Below are 18,090 nucleotides of genomic sequence, written 5' to 3'. Positions count from 1 at the left end.
GGAAATGTTTGTCTGTGTATACTTTTGAATTCATTCCTTATACAGGTAGGAACTATGTGTGAGAGTTGAACTGCAAGAAAAGTAATTCATTTATGGGGGTGGCCCAAATAAACATAGTGATTTTATACACAAATCCTATACATACCCACTTGCCTTGTATATATGGGACTCAAGTAAACAGTTTTAACAGGGGTTGAAATGATAGTATACTGTAGAAATAATAAATATGTACCTTCTGACCAGGAATCCCTGGCTCACCAGGCTCCCCCTGTTCACCCTAAAACACAAAAAAAGCAGACTTAGCTCTCAGGATCAGTTCATGCATTCTACAATCCCTTTCATATGACATTTGTGGATTTTTCTTACCCTAACCCTAACATGTTTACTGACTAATGCCAGTGACAAACATAGCTAGCTTTAGCTGCCTATGTAGAAGAGATTGTCGTATTATGGCTGTATAACTCATATGTGATTTAAGTTGCCAGCTCACCCCTTAAAGGGAACTGCACACATTTTTTCACAATGAAAAAATAGTAATACATGTATGGGAACTCTTATCCAGAATGTTCGGGACCTAGAATTCTCTCCCGTACCTTAAGTCTACTAAAAAAATATATAAACATGAATTAAACCCAACAGGATTGTTTTGCTTCCAATAACGATTATTTATTTCATAGTTGAGATCCAGTACAAGGTATTGTTTTTCATTACAGACAAAAACAAAATCATTGATAAAAATTTTAAATATTCGATTAAAATGGAGTCTATGGGAAATGGACTTCCTGTAATTCCGAAATTTCTGGATAATGGATCCCATACCTGTCCTGAACAACTTTACAATATATATTAATAAAAACAGTTCCATTGTTTCGTTATATTTGGAGGTGTTGAAAGCAGTTTGTCTCTTTTGTTCTCTGCACTGCTGGCTCTGATCCTTGAAACAATGTCGCAGAAGCCAGCCTTGCAAAGAAGTATGCAACATATTGCAGAAAATGAAGTTGTGGCTGGTGGAGCACTGTCTTCTGCTACATTGCTTCAGGGGTCAGAGTCTGCAGTACAGAAAAGGTGACTAAAACACTGAATCGAATTGCACTTATATTTACAAATAACTTAAAAAAATGTAAATATTTAACTGATATCGGAAAGTTCTTATGAATTACATTTCAAAAAATGTCAAAAAGTAGACCCTCAAGACATAAGAAGCATTTGTATTTTTGTCAATAAGGGTTTTGGGATAGATCTGCATACATGTAGGTATGGTAAATAGTAGGTATGTGAAAAATATAAGATCCTTGTGCAGATTAGGTTGAAGCACAGCACTTTGTATGTGGTAGAATCTTTAAAGGGGAACTAGCACCAAAATTAAAATGTAATATTAGCTTCAGCATACTGAAATAACAAACTTTCTAAATACAATCAATTAAATATCCTGTACCGTTTCTGAAATAATCAAGTTTATCTTCATTATTCCTCTCTCAGCATTTGTTTCTCTTCATTCTGTCTTCATTCAGGAGTCAGATGAATGATCCAATATATTAAAATGAACAGAAATCCTGTCTCTCTGCATGCAGAATTTGTGCAAAAGGCAGTTAGATTTTGTTTGTATAGAATCAATTATTTAAATTAGCTCTAATACATCTGCTAGGAAAAGGAGCCCCCCATAAGATATATTAGATGTAACTGTCAATGATTATCTGACACCCAACTGCTGCATGAAGACAGAATGAAGAGAAACAGATCTGAGAGAGGAATAGTGAAGATAAACTTGATTATTTCAGAAACAGTACAGAATTTTTAATTGATTGTATTTAGAAATATTACATTTTCATGATAGTCCCCCTTTAAGGTTCAGTTGAAGCAAATCCAAACCCTTATATATCACATGAGAAGCTAAATAACTGAAAGCAACACATTTTTGCTCAATATTAATGCTGTTTTGAGGATTGTGCTCAGATGTGAATTTGGAAAATAGGATTTATATTTAGTTCATTATTTACTAGAATCATTTGTAATGGATTCAGCTATATTATTTAGGTGCATCCATACTAAATAGTTTGATATGCAAAATCAATATATCAGTTGTAAATGTTACCTCAGGGAGACTTGCTTGTGTTATATCTTTATTATATGCAATATGTGTATATTGTATGTATACATTGTGATTTGTATCTAAGAATGTTGTGTCATTTACATATTAGATAGTATCAGGACATAACAGAGGCAAGCTTCAAAGACACCCAATTTAGCATACAGTTGTTAAATCCCCTCCCCTTTGACCAGGGGCAGCTGGAAAAGTAAACCTTCCTGTCTACACACTGCCTTTCCCCATTCCATTGTCCTGATTCTGGAATGAATAGCCTCAGGAATCAATGCCCTACTCCCCAAGATTAATATATTGGTCACTGACCAATCAGAACCTGACATGAACTTATGGTCAGTCTATAGGTTAATACAATAGGCTAAGTTAGTCAGAGAGTCCTGGGAGTTCCTGCAGTGAGGACATAGATGCCAGATCAAATGGAAGGATGAGAGGCAGTGGATTTAGATCCAACATATACATATTTCTAATTGTCTTTGTAAATACTTGTTATACATTCTATGTAGTGTAACTTGTTTTATGTGTATTATAAGATATGTGTCAATAGTTTTTGTAAATAAATATATATATATATATATATATATATATATATATATAGCAAAAGTTTCCAGACCAGCACTCCCTTTTGGTGAAAATCAACAATCTTTTATTGTGACATGGTATCTTATTCCAAAGTTTCGATCCCAATAGGGATCTTTTTCAAGGATCTTCCTTGATTCCTTGATTTTCACCAAAAGGGAGTGCTGGTCTGGAAACTTTTGCTGTATGTTAATATTACCGTGCACCCCTACTTATCCATTGCCTTGGAGTGCGGATACTCATCCAAGAAATATATATATATATATATATATATATATATATATATATATATATATATATATATAATGTCAATTATTTAATTATTCAATATAGATTTAAAAAGTTGTTTACATATGACAAAACCAGTCGATTTCAAGCGCTACTTCCCTTTTAAAACCTGACACTTTCGAAATCTTCTTCCATGTCTATCCAGTGTTTTACTCTGTTTTGTCCAACTCACATTTCCATACTGAACCATCAACTACCCTTAGCTTTGGGAGTGGAGCTACATTGTACTTCTTTGTAGCAGTTTCAACTGTAGGGGGTACAATTGTAGGGTGGTAACTGAGGCAGAGGAATGCACAGGCATCTTTATCTAGTTACAACAAGAGGTTTTGCATTTGTATTGGTATTGATTTTGCAATCTAAGTTTTCTGTTTATTTTGGGGACATTTTAATGTACGTCTTTACTGGTATTGTGTCATATATCTTGAATGTTTATTAAAAAAAATAAAAACCTTTTGAGAAATGCACAATATGTGATACCAACATACAAGAGCATCAATACCTTTTGTGCCCTGTCTCTTTGGGATCCTGAACGTCCCTTTCCTTCCTGAAATTGCAATATGAATGAATTACTAGGAAAGTCACAGTCAGTAGACATTTCTAAAGTTACAGACAATTTTGTAAAATAAATATTTGTTAAGGTGCTACATACTATGGCAAATACTGGGGCTGTTTGTAACTTAAATGAACCATTTCTTAACTGAGAAGCAATGAAAGTTACAGATGAATACCTTACCTTGTGACCTTTTGGCTGATGAGTGTTTAAACTTTCCTCTTCTGTATTAGGATTCTGTGTAAAAACATGTATTAATTGTGTCTAAAGCATATACACAGGGATAATCTAAATGGTAAAATTATGCCTTTTTTCAAGATCAACTGCATCTGCACTAATATGTGGGAGCTTAAGTAGTAACAACAGTAAAAACTGAGGCTATACAGAGAAAGCAACATTGCTCTTGGAAACAAAGACTGGGAAGGAACGTAAAAATACATTGATTAAAATATGAAAATATCTTTGTGGAGTGTTTCCCTTCTGTATATGTTATACAGTATTTAAAGGGGTAGTTCACCTGTTGTAGACAACAAAATATTTTAAATTGTTTTTCAATTATGTAGCTTTTTTGGGACAGTTTACCCTAGTGGTTTGAACAAGGGACAAAAATATGAATAGGAGACTGCCTGCATAGAAGACAGATGAGGCAGAAGTGGAAGACAATTCAAAAACTATTAAAAAAAAAATAGTAAAACTAATTGCAAAGTTGATAGGAATTTACCAACCATTTAAAGCAGAATATGTAAAGTTCTCTTTCTTCTGAATGGCTAAGCTTCAGGCTAGTAGATTATGTGCAACATGACTGCTCAAAGGTATAGATCTACATAGGTTTTGATAATGTGATAGTTGACATAGCTATCACTGATATTGACTGTTGCACCGAAACCTGACAAATGATATACTAAACTAAATCCAACAGTTAATCTTACAGCCCTATCAAAATCCATGAGATAATACAATCTATAAAATTATTTCTCTCTTTACATTTTAAAGAAAGACGTTTTTCATGAATTGGTATACATGTAGAATAGCCTAAATATTCCAAAAATACAAAAACCGCTCCTTCCCTTCCTTGCGTGTAATATCCACACTTTCCCAAATGCAAGCATAACCTATATCAGCTAGCGCCGTACATCAGGTAGGTTGTCCTGGTATGTCCCCACAGCTGCTAAATGCAAGGACAGGGTGTCATGGTTACTGTACTTCCGGCTGCTCGTGACTTTAGGTATGGCAGGGGTCACTAACTCAATCTCTCACACATCTTACACACAGGTTAGACTAGCACAACAGCACCCCAAATACCAGCCACCACCCACAAAACTCATACAAAACATGCTGCAACCAATCTCAGGAGAGATAACTTCATTTGCTATACAACATACACACCTGATTCCACAGCCAGTAAAGGGTTAACTAGCATACACAGACTAGCAATTCCACTCAGCATGCAGAGGGCTAAGGCTCACAGTTACATACTTTTGTGCTAGGGTCATTTAAAGAATAAACTTATTACATTTTATATTTAATATTATAAAAGGTGCAAAGGTTAACAAAACGATATTACAAAAAAAAACATAGATTAAGATATACAGTCAGAAACAGTTGTAAAATAAAAAGGGAGGTAGATACTATTATAGGAAAAAGCTTATACAGTACTTTAAACACTGATCCTATATTATACTCAGGTAAAGAGAAAGTGTCTGTATGGCAAGCTGTTTGTGTCTCACAGTAAAAAGGGCATCATATAGTTGAGATATAATTCAGACAAGCAAAAAAGAATGGCCAGGCATTACGTAAAGCACCCCCTGCACCTGTGAGTGCTGACAGTACAGGGCACAATACTAACAATATTGCTGAGATCTGGACCAGCTTCTAGAGCAAGCATTATGTGTAGTACATACTGATGTGTACACATTTGCACCTATAACATGTATAGCACTAATAATTTAGCCATGAAGAGTCCCTATAAATCAAGGTACATTGTTGTCTCAGGAAAAATCAGCTTGAGAAAGCTCTCATGAGAGTTACTACCTTATCCTCTACTTTCAGCCAACCCCCTTTTCTCATAGGAAACTAAAAGATCAATCCTGCTTTCTCTGTCACAGACAAATGTGTAGCCTTGCAGAGAATTTGTTTTTAAGATGGGGCAAGTGACCCTCATTTGAAAGCTAGGAAGTCAGAAGAAGAGTTATCCAATACACACTTTCAGCCTGTCATTTTAGCTACATATGTAGGACGAGTGTGATGATTAAAAATCCAAATTTATTGAAATATAAAGTTAAAATCACGGCATAGATACACATGGATGCTGCAGGCAGGGGGGGGGGAGTATGGCTCGACGCGTTTTGTTACTTTACTAGTCACTTCCTCAAGAAGACAGAAAAAGAAGGCAAATACCTAAAAAAACTATAAAAACATAAACGTAAAGATAAATGCCAATTGAAAAGTACATTCTATAACATACTAAAATTTAAATTAAAGGTGAACCACCCCTTTAAGATTGTTGTTCAGCATATAAGGAAGGAATATTTAAACATTTGGATTATTTGGATAAAATGGAGTCTATGGGAGACAGCCATTCCGTAATTCAGAGCTTTCTGGATATCGGGTTTCCGGATAAAGGATCCTATACCTGTACTATGATCAAAAGGTGTTCTTTTAATCAGTTCAAAATCTCCTTACTTGCTTATTTTATCACAATGGAAGATTTCAAAATGGATCCTTTTTGTCTTTTCCTGCTAATATAGACATTTTAGTCAATGATTCTCCCAGATTATTATTATAGCCACTGCTCTTAAAAAAGGCACTTGGACTCCCATGGCTCAGTCAACCTTTGACATATCTGCTGTTGTTTTCTCTAACCAGATACCTTTTGTCTTTTTGTAATTAAGGAGAGGTGACATTGGAGTTGGAGTTATTCAGTCTCAACAACTGAATGCCAGGGCTTACTTCTAACCTGCTGAGAAGAATTCCAGCAATGGCAAAAAAAATTATTGTATATGAAACTTGATCTTCAAGAGTACCTGTGCTTCAACCCTTCATGATTGTAGGTACAATTTGAATCTCAAGTACATTTCTTCAGCTAAAAAGCCTGAATATTTATTGGGTTTGTGTGGTACTGTTCTCCTGTAGGTTAGGTTAACTTTTGTCTTGAAAAGAGATTCACTAAAAACTGATTTACTAACAAAGATATTAAATTGCAGCACTGTTACCCAATGCAACCAAACAGAGGTTATTTTTGACCATACTACTACAAGAAAATAAAACTTTATTAGATGTTATAGACACCTCTATTAGTAAAGCTGGCCAAAGACGGCTTATACATAGCTTATACATATAATTTATACTAAACTGCTAAATTGCTAATACAGCCAAACATACCATAGACAGAGAAGAAGATTAGTTACTCACCGGTCCTGAGTCTTTTGCCATCCTTCGGACTCGAATATGTTCCATATTTTCTGATGAATTAATGGAATTGGCGATGGTCTGCTTAAATCAAAACCAGTTGTAGATGTTATACATTGAAATTTCTGTACAAATAATGTGAGTTTCCCAGTTATATTTAGGAAAACATACACTTTACAGTATGAATATTTAAAATTTATATTGACTTTATTTTTCTATAATTGTTCAGCAAATCATATTGGCATAGGTTATTCTGTGCAGAGAGCATTGTTTTACTGCATGTCATATTGTTGTTTTTACTTTGAAGGAAGCGAACAAAATCTACAAAATACTTTTGTATTGATTTCAATATGTATACAATGAAAATTAATCAGTTTAAAATCACTTTACAATATTATTGTAACAGCACCCAACAAGCTTTACTGATACCAACAAGCAGGCAGGGTACATAGGATTTTTATTTATTGCATATATTTTTGCATGTGTTATTGGTATTTGTGACATCAATGCAGTGCTGAATTTCACACAAACACATAATTTCATCACTATTAGAGTGTACATATGAGAGAACTTGTAACAGTGTTGGACTGGGACACCAGGGGCCCACCCGAAAACCTTAGACCAGGGGCCCACCAAAATTCCATAGACCAGGGGCCCACTCTCAGTACTAATATAATTCCTCTCCTCACGCAGCCTCTATTCTGCTAATATCTTTTCTTTACATGCTATAATCTGTTATTCAATCTGTTTAGCCTGTTTGTTCTCATAGAAATAGGGAATGGCCATGAAATATGCCAAATGTTTTGAAGCAGGAGGCCCACTGACACCTGGGCCCACCGGGAGTTTTCCTGGTATCCCTGTGGGCCAGTCCGACACTGACTTGTAAATGCTGAAATGCTGTCACATATAGTATACACATTTATATTAAACTGCTTAAACCTTGTTATAAACAAAATACAAGTATTTTAAAATAGAAAAGGGACTTCTTATATCCTTTGAATACCCTTACATTTTTTTATTATATTACCCTAATTTTACATTTTCACTTATTTTTTACCATTATTTCTAGTCTCACAGAGAATGTTAAATGGGCATTCTGCTGTAGTATCTATATTCTGTAGTAGCGATTTCTAGTATGTTACCATTGTTAACGTGTTGAGAGATATTGATCTGTAATGGCTGGCGAGCCACTGAATAAATTTCCTTCCAGTCCTATAAAATTTAATGGAAGGAATACTCTCACACAGAAGGATATATTAGGGCATGCCTGCAAGCTTGAATATTTCTACAAGGCAGGTATCATAAAAACCCTGTATACACCACTACAAGTTAGTAATGCTATTTATGTTGAAGTCAAATAAAGTCTTTGGGTGGATAACTGTTTCTCAAATCTAGTCTCCAGTAACATCATAAACTTCTAGTAAACAAGGGTCAACTAGTTTTGGGGGCTACTGTTTTAAAACATTAACCACAGATGGTGGTACTCCCACTGTCCCCATATTAAATGTGGTCTATAAACTGAATGCATTTTCTCAGCACTGTTATTTTATTTGTATTGCAGGAATATGTTTAGAAAATGTTGTCTCTTCTTGATGTATGTCAGACAATTAAACCAAACTGTAAGCTTAGCACTTAGGAGATATAGTATATATACAGAGAACAACACTTTTCAACCTCTACAATTAAAAAAGATTTATATTATGTACACAAATCCCAGGGGCCTAATGTAGGGAGTTACTTTCTACAACACCCTCTATCCCTTTGGGATTTGGTGGCAAATATACGTGCCCTTCTCTCCTTACATACCCCAGCGGCATCTATATTGAGAAATTCTCTCTTTATTCTGGGAACCCAACCTACACTTTGATGATCGTTGGCAGATCATAAACTCACCAGAATACATTCCATGTTGACTCCCAGGGCTTCTTACACAATTGACACCCTATGTGAACACTTCCAGCTCTCTGAAGATGAGTTATACCGGTCTTCCCTAACAATCCATTTTATAAGCACATATTAGAAACTATCCAATCCTCAGTCAGAAACAGTTGCCTTCTTTGAATGATGGTGCCTGAATGAGAAACCTCCTTGTAGGAAAATCTTTATATATATATATATATATATATATATATATATATATATATATATATATATATATATATTATATATATATATATATATATATATATATATATAAGCCTGGGAGCAGGAACTGGGTAACAGTATTGAAGAGGAGTGGTTTAAACTGGAAGCAGCCTACAAAGTACTTTTCAGATGTTATGCCAGTATCTTGAAATTTACCCCAACAGCTGATGGTAAACATTTCTGCAGATGCCACACTTTAGGCACCATGGGACATATCTGGTGGTCCTGCCGCAAGCCATACGCTTTTGGTCTAGGGTATATAATCTGATTTATTCAGTTTACATGTTTAGAATGAGAAAGAACCTATACAAAGCTCTATTGTGAGCAGTCCTAAAAACCCTCACTAAAGCCCAATTATTTAATTTTATATTGCTGGCAGTTCACCAGGCAAAATCCTGGAAGCAAAGAACTATTAACTTTTTAAACTTTAAAGCTAAAGTCGACTGTATAATGGTAAACCGTAAACTGACTAGTATCGCCATAGATAAACATGCCAAGTTCAAGAAAACCTGGCAACCTTGGTTGACTTATAGATATGGGATACATATCCTTCCACCCTGCTATCATTGTAGTATTTCTGTTGAGAGAGTGACCACCTTTTTTGTTTACATTTTGGTAACCTTTATTTAAAAATTTTCTAACCTATGTGTTCATTTTATTTGTTTATTTCTACACTTTGTTATGACATTTGTAACATGATTTGGAAAAAGAAAAACTCAATAAAAAATGTATATATTTTATAGTTATACACATGTTTCCAGTGCTTTTTTTTTTTTTAAAGCTAATACTGTCATATACTGTAAAAAAGAAGTCTGTGGAGTTTCTTGTAACATAGGAAAGTTCTCCAGTTAGGCAATGACTATTACATCATTATTGTTTAATATTTGCTTTAAATCTAAGAAATGTAATTCTTTTGGAGGTCTAGTTTGATTATTTAATTTCTTGTTATAGCAAGTGTTGTTGATGACACACAGAGAGATCATCATCTGTTTCAGGATTATTAGTATCTGATTACATAAAGTGGTGTACAGCGTAATGGATGACTCTCTATGCTAGTACAAAAATAATTATTGTAACCAAAATTATTTATATGCTGTGATGCTGTGTTCTGTACCATAATGTGGCTGTTATAACATCTGCATTGACAGTGTGACTATAAATTAAGGCTATTACAGAACTATCCTATTAAATTTTACATATTATTATGTATTGCCAACAGGTGAAGGTCAGTTCATTTCCCAGCACTTTTCCAGACATTTAATCCCTTGGTATAAACTCATCACACCAGAGAGAACAATGAAGCTTGCTATTTTATATCCTTGTTTAATAAATAGGACTCTCATGTAAAGACATGTTGTTACAATGGATAATTTACAAGCATAGTTTCCTGTTCCCATCCTGCACATGTTTAAACAGGCCAATGCACTGTGTTACACTTTTGTAGAGAATGTGGGCATCAGCAGAAAAACATTTAAGCAGGATTAATCTTAAAGAAATATTTCCGTTATTGAGATGTACAAACAACAATTTGTATTGCTGTACATTAAAAACATTATCCAGTGTCCACCCAATGACGTTCCTTCAAGATCCTGGAGGATGCCAAACACAATGTGAAGAATGTCTAGTCTAGAATACTGATGTAATTTCTTTTGAGTCATTGAATTCAGGATCCATTGCCACTTGAAACAGTCAGTGTTTTAGGTGAACAATTGCACAATATTCATGGCAGCCTTTCCATACAGATAGAAGCTGACATTATTTAGGTCATTTCCTTAATGTATTCTAAACTTCAGCTTAGTGAAACATAATTCGGCTACTGTGCCACCAATTGATATCGCTTATGGCTTGTAGAGCAGTTATGGGCTCATGATGTAAGAAGATAAGATCCTTTCTGTCTTACGTTTGAGCATCTGCAAATGTTTAAAATTGGTCCTGCATGATTTAAACAAAACATATGTTAAGAGGCTTTCATTTTTCAGACATGCTACATATTTTGAATATCACAGTAAGAATTCTGTTTATTGGGCTAACCAATAGCTCAATAAACTGACAAAAGCTGTTTATTGACATCTTTTCTTCGCTTTTAGAGGAATGCACATAAATTAGATGCAAAAAAACAGATTATACACACACGAGGAGAGAAATTAAGAAATTCACTTGAAGAAACAGTACAACCATACATTTGTCAGTTGCCTACTTTGCCGTAGAAAAACTAGAGAGCCTCCAATCCTGACTGCTCTTCCAACAAATCAATTCAGAAAGCATGTTCCAAATTAGTGCTTACATACCATTTCAAATATTTCTTAATATTTGCTCTTCCATTGGGTAAGGAACATGTGGTTGTAACATATTGCAACATTGCTTTTCATTACAAATGAGAATGCCTAGCATGTTGGACTTTCAGGACATTCACTCTCAATGTGTTGGTGTGATTGGAGAAGAGCAAACCAAACTCTTAGAAACATTTAAATAGCAAATCCAGAAACAGAATGGATAGTTGCCAGAATACCAGTGGGGGGGGGAGGGGGGACTAGAGTGCAAGTGTTTTACCAATTTAAGTCTGTATGGTCTTTCTTCTTTTAATGAAAAACAACTAAAAATAAATTATAGTAATTTATGAATGTTTTCGGGACTAGACCTCTATTAGACTTTTATGGTCCAAGTAAAAATGATATTGACAGAAGAAGTATAGCTCCTGTAAGTTCCAAAATTTACATAAGAAGGAAAAAATATCACTAGAGACTTACAGTAATATTTCCAGTCACCTTTACAACTATGTAACCTTTAAAAAATTGGAAGCATAATCAAAGTGATGACATCTACAGTAGGTTGTTTTTTTTTCAGTGCATGGAAAACTGTATTAAAGGCTAAGGAAAATACTAAGTATAATATAGTCTTCTGTAACTGAAAAGAAAATCTCTAATTGAATAGAGCAGAACATTCAGCATGCACATGCAGGTGTTTTAAGTACATTCACAGAATTGTGATTAATGCTACGCACATGAAGCTGTAAATAAAACACAGCAAAGCAAAACGATTGGAATAAGTGGTGTTTCACTTTTTTAGCAGGGTGTGCTTCAGTCTAGACCAGTGGTCCCCAACCAGTGGTTCGTGAGCAACATGTTGCTCTTCGACCCCTTGAATGTTGCTCCCCGTGGCCTAAAATCAGATGCTTATTTTTTAATTTCTGACTTGGAGGCAAGTTTTGGTTGCATAAAAAACAGATGTACTGCCAAAATGAGCGTGCTGTAGGCTGACAGTCTATATAGGGGCTACCAAATGGCCAATCACAGCCCTTATTTGGCACCCCAGGAATATTTTTCATGCTTGCATTGCTCCCCAATTCCTTTTAAATGTGAATGTTGCTCCCAGGTAAAAAAAGGTTGGAGACCCCTGGTCTAGACTGTACAATATCAGGGACTATATTTGGTCATTTACAGAATATATTAAGTCTGATAATAGGTAGATCGTATTATTTTAACAAGTTCAATAGAAAAATAGAAAAATAATTGGAAGCACTATACTTCTTATTACTTATTACATGTGATTAGATACTTTTTTATTGCTCAGATATTGTTCACATAGACCTCAAGGGAACTACATTCAGTTCTAAAAATGTGAATACTGTTAGTAATTGTGGCTATTTTTGCTTTACTGTCTATGAGGGATGCCTTAGTTGACTTTATTGGATTGTTATCCATTCAGCTAACTTTTAGAATGATATAGAATGCCCTATTGTTATTAACTTCTTCATTATTATTAACTAATTTAATAGTTTTTTCAGATTGCCATCTTCTTCTTGTGCTATCTGGCTTCAGATGGGGATCCCTGGTGACCAAAAGATGATTGCTCTGTGAGGTTACAATGAATCCTAGCAATCAAATTGCTGCTACCAACAAAACAACAAACTAACAATAAAATTGCAGTGTCACAGAACATCACTGTCCTCATAGAAAAAGTTAATTTAAAGTTGAAGTACAAATTAAATGCTAATAAACACAATAGATTTTTTAACTTTTTTGTTTCCAACAGGCAAGGTCCTAATACTAATTTACTGGTGATTTATGGAGAAAAAGAAAAGATACTGAAAGCCTTCTAAACTTAATGTACTGTATATATTCTACTCATAGCTCAAACCCTTTAAAACTACTTGCTAAGTTGAATAACCTCTAAACAACACTTATATTGTAAAAAAAAATACATTTTTACTTTCATTACTGATTGCAACTACAATACACATTGACAGAAAACTGCATAAACATGGATTATACACTAATGTATGTCTCTAACATAAAACACACAAAAACACCTGAAATCTGTAAAGCAAATTCTCTACAAGGTATTTTCAACTTGCAGGACAGGCAAGAGCAGCCTAAATTTTGTGAAAGTGCATTAAATCAAAACTACATTAAAGTATATGAGCCATGGTACTTGGTATTCATTGACTGAAAACACATATAGGATATTTTACATTAAGCTACCAACTTTGTATGTAATACAAATTAATATGTCCTATATTTATATATAATTTGAGTGTTGACCAGCTGATCAGATCACATGGGGACTGGGTAGGAAGTGCAACCCATTTATTCTGGAGTTGGCCTCTCACTTCCCATAAAATCAATGAAAGGCAGATGTCAGTGCTCATAAACAACTGGATATAAAGGGGTGTTCAAGGTGCCAATGGAAAGACCGAAGGCTGGTTAAAGATAACAAATTGCCTGACCATAATGCTCTAATGCAGTGGTCCCCAGCCAGTAGCTCACAAGCCACATGTTGCTCACCAACCCCTTGGATGTTGCTCCCAGTGGCCTTAAAGCAGGGGCTTATTTTTGAATTCCAGGCTTGGAGGCAAGTTTTGATTGCATAAAAACCAGGTTTTCTGCCAAACAGAGCCACCTGTAGGTTGCCAGTCCTCATAGGGGCTACCTAATAGCCAATAACAGCCTTTATTTGACATCCCAATGGACTTTTTCATGCTTGTGTTGCTCTCCAACTCTTTTTACACTCAAATGTGGCTCACGAGTAAAAAAGGTTGGCGACCACTGCTCTAATGTATGAATAAGGAAGTGATTCAAAAGCATATCCCATCCAGCTGAGATTGCTACCAGTAAGCGAGGTACTGACCATGTCATATATATCAAAAGTATGAAATAGTACAATGGACATATTTACTAAAGAGAAAATGTTTTTTTTGTTAATGTTAGTAATACCCAAAATAATTGAGTAAGTAACTGATTGTACCATCTACTGTACATACATGAAAGGCTGATTCTACTACACGTCGTTGTTCTTATTAATCAAAGTATACACTATTATTGATAGAACTGGGCTGACCAACAGGATTCTCAACAGTTTGGTCTATGGTTTATGGTTTAACAACACTTTTAGAAGTGATACAATATTAAAGGAGACTTATATAAAAAAAACAAGAATGTGCCAGTACATTTCTGGTTACTTTATTGAAAGTTTCTGCAAAAACCCTACTAATCCCTTCCATCTGTTCAACTGCTTTCTGTCTCTGCTTGTGAGACTGCAGGGCTATGATTGGCTATCCCCCTCCTAAATGTGGACAAGACATGCCCACCCTTTATTTGAAACATGGACAGGGATCATAAGAAATCCAAAAGGAACAACAACAAAGGGGCCATTTTTAAAACAATTTTAAGTTTTAGCCCAAACTGAAACTAGCACCATATATTATACAATATTGCCTACCATATTAGGATTGGTTTTTTGTTATGCTATATGTCAAATGCAGCAGTACTGTATGCAGAGAAATGACGATTCTCTGCATTCTGCACCTTGCAAGTGTGTGTACTGACACACACAGGATCGCAGAAAGTATCCCAATTGCACGCTTGTGCCAAATGATGCTCTGTGTGCTCTAACAGGCTGATACATTGCCTGCCATTGCAAATACATACAAGGTGTGAAAGCTAGCAGATCAACTTTTCTCCAATGGCATTTATTAGCCATGTGTGAGCCATTTTCTGCACCCAAAATTTTTAGTAATACCCAACCCTGTGATGGTTATAGCAGATTTTTTTAATAAATGCATTTATCTATCAGGCATAACAATGTGATAAACTGTGCTTTTTTAGATTAATATACATATTAAGCAAACTTCATTGTTCTTCAGGTGTGGTGTTCTTCAGTGCCTTAAGCTGTTTTATCCAGAACAGTTTTAACCAATTCAGGTATAATAGCATATGCCTAAATGATAATATGTTGATTTTATAATTTTTACTGTAAATACTGTAATAGTAATCAGCCACTGTTTTATTTCTTGTGTTTAAGATATTTCTTGTGTTTTTTTGTATTTAGGCAGTGTTATGTGTATGGCATGAGACAAGTGAATACCTTCTGATTTCAGAAGGCTTCACTTTGCAAAGAGTAGACTTGTAAATCCTAACTACTGATGGCTATGAGTTACTAAAATTGATCTAAATGTAGCACCTGTTAAAGATATGTCCCCACTGAAATTCCAGCATATAATGGATGGTATAATAAGATTAATAAGATTATCGGGCCAGTAACCCATCTCAGTTTAGACTATCCCAGCCCAGTGACATTCAAGGCAATACATTTAAATGAGAGATGCTTTAAAATGTGGCTTTTTTAACAAGGAAAAACGACTGCAAGACAGCTTCCAACATGCAAGCAAGCAAGACATGCCATAGTGCCTATAAATGCAAAATTCAGCTTCTTCCTTAGTTAGTGCAGGCTTTACAAAAGCACACTAAAGCCACAGTTATCTAGAAATCACAACAATCCATATAAACCACACAAGAAAGCTTATCCGGAGGACACATGCTAAAGAAGATCCACACCACTTCTCATGGCATAGCATGGCAGCAGAATGCCTCCTGATGAAATTAACCACCTATATGTTTTACACAATGTTTGATAATGGTACAAATAAAATGTTGCTGTTTTGTACAGCCAATTAAAGGTGTTATATTTCTGAGTGACAGAGTGACCAACATAGGCATCATTATTGATCTTTAGTATGCGTTTGGGGCACTACCAGGAATGAACTAATAACTTTAATTTCTTCTTTGTTTGTGTTAACTAGGTGTGAATTAAAATGCCAATACACAAATCTAGAATAGTACCTCAGTTTCTGGCACCTCCAGGTATTCTTCATCCTCCTGTAGATAGATGACAAGGAGTAACATGATTAAACATTATTTAATTTTATATATCATATTCAGGATACTCTGTTAACAGTTTTACCTCTTTTAACTAAAATTATTTAATGACTGCCTAAATAATTCTTTGTACCCCTAAATATTGTACAGAGGTTTCCATAATATGACTTACTGGTTTTAACTATACTATTTGTTTCTTAATTTCAGGTTCATTGAATGATCTTAGATGTTCTTGTGTTACAATGATTAAGAAAACAAAAAGGAGTAATTATAAGTTCTTGGAATTTCTGTTACAGTATTAATATTATTCCATCAAAAGTTCACCTGTAATGCAGTTTGATCTGCTTCATTAGTTTCAACTTTTGTGACATTCCAAGACTGAAAAAAACAAAAACATAGCATAGTTTAGCTTTTTTAGTCAACAAAATTACCTTAGTCAAGAAATATAACGAAAAGCAAAAAAAAATATATGTGGTACGTCTCATTTCTGGGTTTACTTTAAAACTTACACTCTTAGGGGCCCATTAACTAACAATTGAATTTTGATTTTTTTACATGAATAGATAAAAATTTGTGGTTTTCTTATTTTTTTTAATTTGAGATTAAGTGTAAAAACAACTAATACAAAACTTTGCCGGATAAAAGTTGTTCTATATAAGTTAATGGGAACTTTGTTGATCCTATTCGACTGGTTTAAATCAATTTGAACTTTGAGATTTTCTGATTTTTTTTCACTAGGAATTGTCTGAAGAACTTGAATTTTTAGAGGTCTTCGTGTTTTTTAGCACATTATTTTCTGTTCATACTTTTTCTATTCGGATCTTTTATTAAATGTCATGACATTCATAGTTTTATCGTTTGTGAGTTTAGCCGTAGTTTCAATAACACCACTAAAATCTGACCTGATTGATAAATCGGCCTCTTAAACTTCTTCAGATGAACTAATATAATGTAAGTAGTGTTTTTTTCACTAAGTACATGCAGAAGTTCAAAACCTCTGACAGGCCAGAATACTTTCACTTAAAAATCAGAGACAGTTCTAAATGCAATCATCCTAGAAGGATTGTGTGGTAGTTTTAGGTAAAGTTTTTTGCACCGTGTTAGCCCGTTGAGAAAGTTATAGGGAAGAGCTTTTGATATGAAACATAACAAAATTGGTGTAAAGGTGATATCTTTATTGGCTAACCAAGATGATAATCACAGCAAGTTTTCAGAACATTGCAGTTCCTTCTGTAAGAGATATGGATGGAATCCAAGATGGCGACGGCGTCCAAGATGGCGACGGCGTCCAAAATGGCGACCCCCGCCCTCACCATGTGGATCCTGCTGGTCGCCGCTTGATGACGCCCGCTTCTTCCCGTCTGCCGATTGGTCGCCGTCGACGGAATGGTCGCCGGCGTCAGAACGTGCGTCGGCGTCAAGACGTCTTGACACCGGAACCAGCGTGATGACGCCATTGCGCCCAAATTGGCGCCAAAATCTGCCTATATTAACCCACAGGACATTACCATCATTGCCCAAGTATAGGTCTTACTTCGTGTATTCCTGGGTGTGATTTCTGCTTATTGATTCTTGTGTACCGACTTCTGCCTGTTTTCCTGGATTGAACCTTCGCTGCCTGAACTGAACTTTGCCTGGACTTCGACCAGGCCCCTGCTCAGCCTGACTTCGGGAGAGCTTTTCGAGGAATCGCCTCTCGCATGGAGGCCTACGAAGCCCGGCAGTCTCACTTCGGTCAGGCCCTTGAAGCCATTTTGGAGAAGCTGTCGGCTCTCTCCCCCACGATCCAGGCTCCGGCTGATGCCTCGGCTATGATTCCTGTGGCCCCGATCCACGTCTCTGAACCTCGCATTCCGGCTCCACCCCTC

At 35.4% G+C, this 18,090-nt stretch overlaps 1 protein-coding gene across 9 annotated transcripts in view; it reads right to left on the bottom strand.

Moving 5' to 3' along the window:
- Positions 1-18,090, bottom strand: part of LOC108711240 (collagen alpha-1(VII) chain) — a 181,287-nt gene that overhangs the window by 60,875 nt on the left and 102,322 nt on the right. For 8 of the 9 annotated variants that reach the window (XM_018252788.2, XM_018252789.2, XM_041586592.1 and 5 more), the window contains exons 69-74: positions 16,547-16,600; positions 16,187-16,222; positions 6,927-7,007; positions 3,699-3,752; positions 3,465-3,509; positions 233-277 (exon numbers count right to left, since the gene is read on the bottom strand). In XM_018252788.2, coding sequence (XP_018108277.1) covers positions 233-277; positions 3,465-3,509; positions 3,699-3,752; positions 6,927-7,007; positions 16,187-16,222; positions 16,547-16,600 — 315 coding nt within the window. The remainder of the gene's footprint in view (positions 1-232; positions 278-3,464; positions 3,510-3,698; positions 3,753-6,926; positions 7,008-16,186; positions 16,223-16,546; positions 16,601-18,090) is intronic. The other variant, XM_018252787.2, reaches the window with a different exon arrangement.

This window comes from Xenopus laevis, chromosome 3L (genome assembly GCF_017654675.1).
Source record: "Xenopus laevis strain J_2021 chromosome 3L, Xenopus_laevis_v10.1, whole genome shotgun sequence".
Lineage (NCBI taxonomy): Eukaryota > Metazoa > Chordata > Amphibia > Anura > Pipidae > Xenopus > Xenopus laevis.
The sequence above is the reverse complement of the archived record's forward strand: the minus strand, read 5'-3'. Positions and strand labels throughout refer to the sequence as shown.